The 5,640-nt window shown below is 49.0% G+C and overlaps 1 protein-coding gene across 1 annotated transcript; it reads right to left on the bottom strand.

The window, feature by feature from the left end:
- Window positions 1–201: 201 nt before the first annotated feature.
- LOC125507094 (putative E3 ubiquitin-protein ligase SINA-like 6) lies at window positions 202–1,062 on the bottom strand. Its single transcript, XM_048671788.2, has 2 exons — window positions 979–1,062; window positions 202–897 (listed from the first exon to the last, which is right to left on the bottom strand). The coding sequence occupies exons 1-2, from the start codon at window positions 1,060–1,062 to the stop codon at window positions 202–204; spliced, it is 780 nt and encodes a 259-aa protein (XP_048527745.2).
- Between the last annotated feature and the right edge of the window lie 4,578 nt (window positions 1,063–5,640).

Raw genomic sequence — 5,640 nt, 5'->3', positions numbered from 1 at the left:
ATGACAAGTAGTACTCTTACCCAAAGGAACTTTATATCCAACAGACACAAAATATCCATTCGACTGTTGGAAATTACTGATCTGATGTCGAAGTAATAGCTGCAGCGCCACCAAAACCCACCATTTCTTAAGCTAAAGTAGACCAAGGTAATCCCTATATTAGCATATTACTAAGATAAACAAAAGGTTCTGTCGAAACATTTAGGACGTGAGCTTGTCAATCTGAATGTGGAGGGACACAAGCTTAGCCTCGGCCAGCAGCTTGGGCGGAATTGTCAAGAAGGTCAGCTCCTGCACGTCGACATCGCCGGGATCCTTGCTGCTTGTCACCTCCATTTCCACCTTGACGGCGTCGGTCGTGCCTTTGGGCTCCCCCGGTAGGCCGTTCGCCCATAGCTTGGCTAAGTAGTGCGGCAGTGGGGACGCCCCCGCTCTGATGCAGACGACCGACACGGCGATAAGCGCGCCGATGTTGAGCACGCCGCCGACCAAGAAAAACGCGCGGCGGTCCTCCTCCGCGAACAGCAAGAGCCGTGGCTCCAACAGTGGCACTTGCAGCTGGAGCACCTTGCCGTACTGGATCCTGTGCACGGGCATGGGATGCGCGGTGCTGATGTGGTGGTAGAGCGCCGGCGGCGGGCCTTCGTAGCCGCAGACGGGCACGGGGCATTTGTAGGGCGCGAGCGGACACACGCTCTGGTGATCGGCGAGCTTGTGGTAAGTGACGTAGAGCCCATAGCCTTCGTGCGGGCACTCCACCCTCACCGACGAAAGGACGGAGTCCACCACCGTGTTCTTCACATCGAAGCCACCTCCGCGCTCGCACTTCTGGCACTGCCGCTGGTTCCCGGGGCGCTCGACGCGGCAATCCGCGCAGGACAGGTGCCCTCCCTTGCACTGCAGAAATCAATCCAACAGCACATCAATCAAGAAACTGCACCTTGCTCAATCAGCCGAACGGACGAGGTGTATTCGAACCTCATACACTGGAGGTGTCAAGGGGCGGAGGCACAAGGGGCAGTGGAGCACGGTGAGGTCCATCGAGACCTTAGAGAGCTCCATCGTCGGGTCCTGTTCCTGTTCGGTCTGCATGATCTCGCCCTCCTCGTGCACAACCATCCTTCAAGGTGCATTAAATCAACACCTGCAAGTACTATCAAAAGAAGAGTCACGGCATGCATGCATGCGTTGTAATTAATGCATCGGTAAACACAAATTAGTGAAATATATCGAGTGCAGTGCTTTGATGTGTCGCGTCAACTCATAGATCAACGAGAAGTTTGATTATCCTCTCCCTCGCGGACTTAACTGCACCTGCCTTTGGCTGTATGACAGGTTGGCCACACACCTGTCGGGCCCACCTGTCATACACGCAAAGACAGGAGCGTCCCTCCCTCGCCCATGAGCGTGGTGGCTGGCAAGACTAGGAGAAGCTTTCGCTACATGCTCTCCCTCCTGCACGCGGTGGACATGCAGCAGTTCAATCGGTGCCAGATGGCCAGAAGCGTACTGTAGTACTCCTCCAGTGCAGTAGTACACCATCATTGTTCGACTTCCCGAAGAGGCGAAGAGCCAAGCGCAGCCCGGACGCTCGTGTGGCAGTTTCATGTGTAGAGTAGTCTAGATAGCATGTACCGTGCCTGTAAGCTTAAAATCGTTGGGGTCGGCTCCATGCTATGTGGCTGTCTCGAATTTTTTTTTTAAATTAAAATAGTCTTCTGGCCCTACCTGTCACCCTGGTGATTGTAGTTTGCACGCTCATCTGGTCAAGATAGGAATATATATTTTAATTTGTTTTTTTTTCGAAAAGGGGGACTCCCCGGCCTCTGCATCAGAACGATGCATACGGCCACATATATTTTAATTTGTGGTGGGTAAATGTTAGAGGTTGCAGCAAATATATTGTACACTGCGGGTCTTTCAGCCAAGTTTAGAGGCAAGCATGTGGGGCCAGTGCTATGATGTGTCGCGTCAACTCGTAGAACGAGGAGAAGCTTGATTTTACTACACGCCTTCTCCCTCGCCCATGCGCGCGGTTGCTCGCAAACGAGGACAGGCTTTTGCTTAGTAGTAGTACTTCCACAACAAGCTATCCGTCCCACTCGCGGTGGACGGACATGTAGCAGTGGATTCGACACTGTAGAAGCAGCAGTAGTAACATCATTGTTCGTCTTCTCGAAGAGGTGAAGAGCCAAGCGCAAACCGAACGTTGCCCTTCTAGAGATTTCAACAAGTGACTAGACTACACCGAGACGCAGTACATATGGAGCAAAATGAGTGAATCTGCACCGTAAATAAATACGTACTAGTTCTATCGTTTTCCTCTCCGAGGTGCACAATATTGAGTATACTGACTAGTCTCTTTTTGACACACATTTACATTTTTTGACACAATACAGACGCAAGCGCTCATATACACGCGCATACACTCACCCCTATGAACGCACACACGCACAACACTATCATCTTGAAATTTACGAAGTCACCATAGGCACCTCGTCATCGACGGGTCCATAGGTGCTTGAATGCCAAGGAGGAACAGGGTAGCGGTTCCCGAGACATTGAACGGTCAATGATGCATCCTCAATTACATGTAGAGGAAATTAATTGGAGAAGCAGACTAGAGCGAGCATGATGTGAATGCAACAGAGTTTGGACTCTCATATAATAAAGGCGCCCCACCACTCCAATCCATCTACTCCCAAGTCTCTACGCAACACTGCTCACTCAATCCAAGACCAAGTGACCAGAAGCCACAAGCACCTATGGAGGTGATGGACACGAGCGGCAGTCGGCTGTGCCAAATCATCCAAGGCGCCGGCCTGTGGCCCCGCACCGCGCAGCGTTTCCAGACGGTGCTGGCGACCACAGGCATCGTAGCCCTCGCCGACGCCGGCTTCGCCTCTCGCATGGATGACATGATGGTCAACTCCATCCGCAAGTTCACCGCCGTCAAGAAGCACGCGGACGACCTTGCCGTACTGCTCCAGCCCGCGCACCCAGGCTCCTCATTGCCTGCCACCCTCATCGGCCTAGATGGTGACGAACTCTTTCAAGCCCTGGTGGCCCTACAGGTGCCGGAGGTCGCGACGAAGAATGTGCACCTCGAGGCCGCGCTCGCCGCGCAGCGCCTCGCCATGCAAGAAACCGTCGACCTGCACATCCATGTCTACAAGGAAATCGTCTACATAGGCCACTACAAGGCAAACGAGGACAGAAAGACGTTGGCCTTCTTCCAGCGGCTGGAATCTTTGGACGCCATTGTTCAGAAGCACGTCGACCTGGCCACGAAAGCCGCTGCTACTTAGGCGCCGTTCGGTGGGCCGGCGCCCTGAGTCGAGGAGGTGGACGTCGTTGATGGATGCATCTCTTCTTCTTGCCTCCTGTAACCAGCACTGCATCGCCTCGTGGCCTTAATGTTTTATTAGTATAGTACTCCCTCCGTTCCCAAATATAAGTCTTTCTAAAGATTCCAGCAAGTGACTACTACATACGGAGCAAAATGAGTGAATCTACACTCTAAACTATGTCTTCGTACATCTGTATGATGTATTCCATTTGAAGTAGTATCTAAAAAGGCTTATATTTATGAACGGAGGGAGTATATGGCATTTTTTATTCCAGTTGTAACGTTTTCACTGTGAGGTGGGGCCGCAGTTGAGCAAACCCACCCCACCCACCGGGCGTCGGCCGAGTTTAGAGCAAGTACAATAAGGTGATGTAGGCGGGCTGTAAGACATTAAATATTATATTCTTGCTTACTTGGAAGAGAGAGAAGAGAAGCGGGCTACAAGTTAACAGCCGGCTGCAGCACGTGCTCCTAGGTACTTTGTGAGAGAGTGGAATAGGCCATGTATCAACAAAGTTGTACATATTTATATCTAGCTATTGTACTTGTTGGCTATAAACTTGACTATATGTGACATGGCAACATCATATAGCCAGCAGCTGGCTATATTATTAACCATGCTCTAAGAGAGTAGAAGAGATAAACGAGGGAGGAGGGCTAGCTGTAGCACGGACGCTGTTGTCAGATGGGACTCGTGTTTATAGAATATGAGTACTGAGCACTCGTGCCTCTTTTTTTTGAGGTAAAAATTAGTCGTATGTCTAGTACCACTAGTTGGGTGCGTGCGACCTATAGCTGTCATCACTTTAGGTCTACTTTTCGAACCGCGGCTACGCTTCACAGTACATATTTTTCACGCATTTATCCTCCTATACGTACTCCTAGGCTATTTCCACGTGCTCCCATTCGCCGACATGTGGGACATAGAGCATTTGGGTCGTAGTGCATGCACGACTCGGAGCATATGCTGGGGTACTTTACATTTCAGACCTCACGAATTACATGCAAACCCCCCGCAGAAGAATAAATAAATCAATGAATTACTACATGAAATCGGATTATTTTCGTGGAAACCGGAGCACGTTCATTAAATTTTGGACATAACACATTTATAAAAAATGACCGGACCTAAACCAGTCTAAGGGCCTCTTTGATTTTTCCCGAAAAAAGGGCCTCTTTGATTCGCAGGATACTGAAAACATAGTAATGGGGAAAGTATGATGGCGATGAACCGAGATGAGGAGAACTCTAACTCAGTTAGAGGTTAGAGTTAGATTCTAACCCTGAACTAACTCTAAACCAAAGAGGTGTATGGATGGCAGGGTTAGATTGACAATAAATGCTCTATCTCAATCATTTGACTACTTTGGACCCTATTTTTAGTTAGACTAAAATAAGTCCCTTGGATCCAAGCACCCTCTTGGTGTGGCCGGCTCTTCTGTGGCCTCCTACCGCTCATAATTGACATAAACGAACCATCTATACAATCAAGCATGCAAAACATGATAATTTTTACTTTGTCCATACAAATGAGATATCCCACTTAAACATACAAGTCGTCAATCAGGCTTCACAAAATAAAAAAACACTTCATGAAACAAAGAATGAGCTAACTCATCACAGAAGTTGTTCACGATAGGGAGGGAGCCCGGAGCCCCTCATGCACCGAGGGAGGAGCTCGCCATCGTCGCTCTGGAGGAAGGCTCTGTAGAGCCCAAGCCCCGGGAACCCCTCCGACGCCGGCCCTTGCGAGTTGAGGTCGACACCGGCATGGGTAGCAGGCCGCTTGCCGCCGACTGGGAACTTAATCTTTGGGCCTCTATAAATAATATAAGCCTGTAACTAAAATACCTAGAAAGGTGAACTGAATCTTTGGGCCTCTATAAATAATGCAATCCTGAAACTGAAATACCTAGAATGGTGAACTGAATCTTTGGGCCTCTAGAAATAATGCAAGCCTAAAACTTAAATACCTAGAAAGGTGAACTGAATCTTTGGGCCTCTGGAAATAATGCAAGCCTGAAACTGAAATACCTAGAAAGGTGAACTGAATCTTTGGGCCTCTAGAAATAATGCAAGCCTGAAAATGAAATACCTAGAAAGGTGAACTTAATCTTTGGGCCTCTAGAAATAATGCAAGCCTAAAACTCAAATACCTAGAAAGGTGAACTGAATCTTTGGGCCTCTAGAAACAATGCAAGCCTGAAATTGAAATACCAAGAAAGATGAACTGAATCTTTGGGCCTCTACAAATAATGCAAGCCTGAAATTGAAATACCTAGAAAGGTGAC

Source organism: Triticum urartu, chromosome 5A (assembly GCF_056163025.1).
Source record: "Triticum urartu cultivar PI428250 chromosome 5A, HENAU_Tu73, whole genome shotgun sequence".
Lineage (NCBI taxonomy): Eukaryota > Viridiplantae > Streptophyta > Magnoliopsida > Poales > Poaceae > Triticum > Triticum urartu.
The sequence above is the reverse complement of the archived record's forward strand: the minus strand, read 5'-3'. Positions and strand labels throughout refer to the sequence as shown.

Bases quoted from the DNA above. Each gene is read 5' to 3' on its own strand.
- LOC125507094 (XM_048671788.2), bottom strand. From the start codon at position 1,062: ATGGAGCTCTCTAAGGTCTCGATGGACCTCACCGTGCTCCACTGCCCC. The intron at 898-978 runs GTTCGAATACAC...TGATTTCTGCAG, and splicing joins TGACACCTCCAGTGTATGAG to TGCAAGGGAGGGCACCTGTC.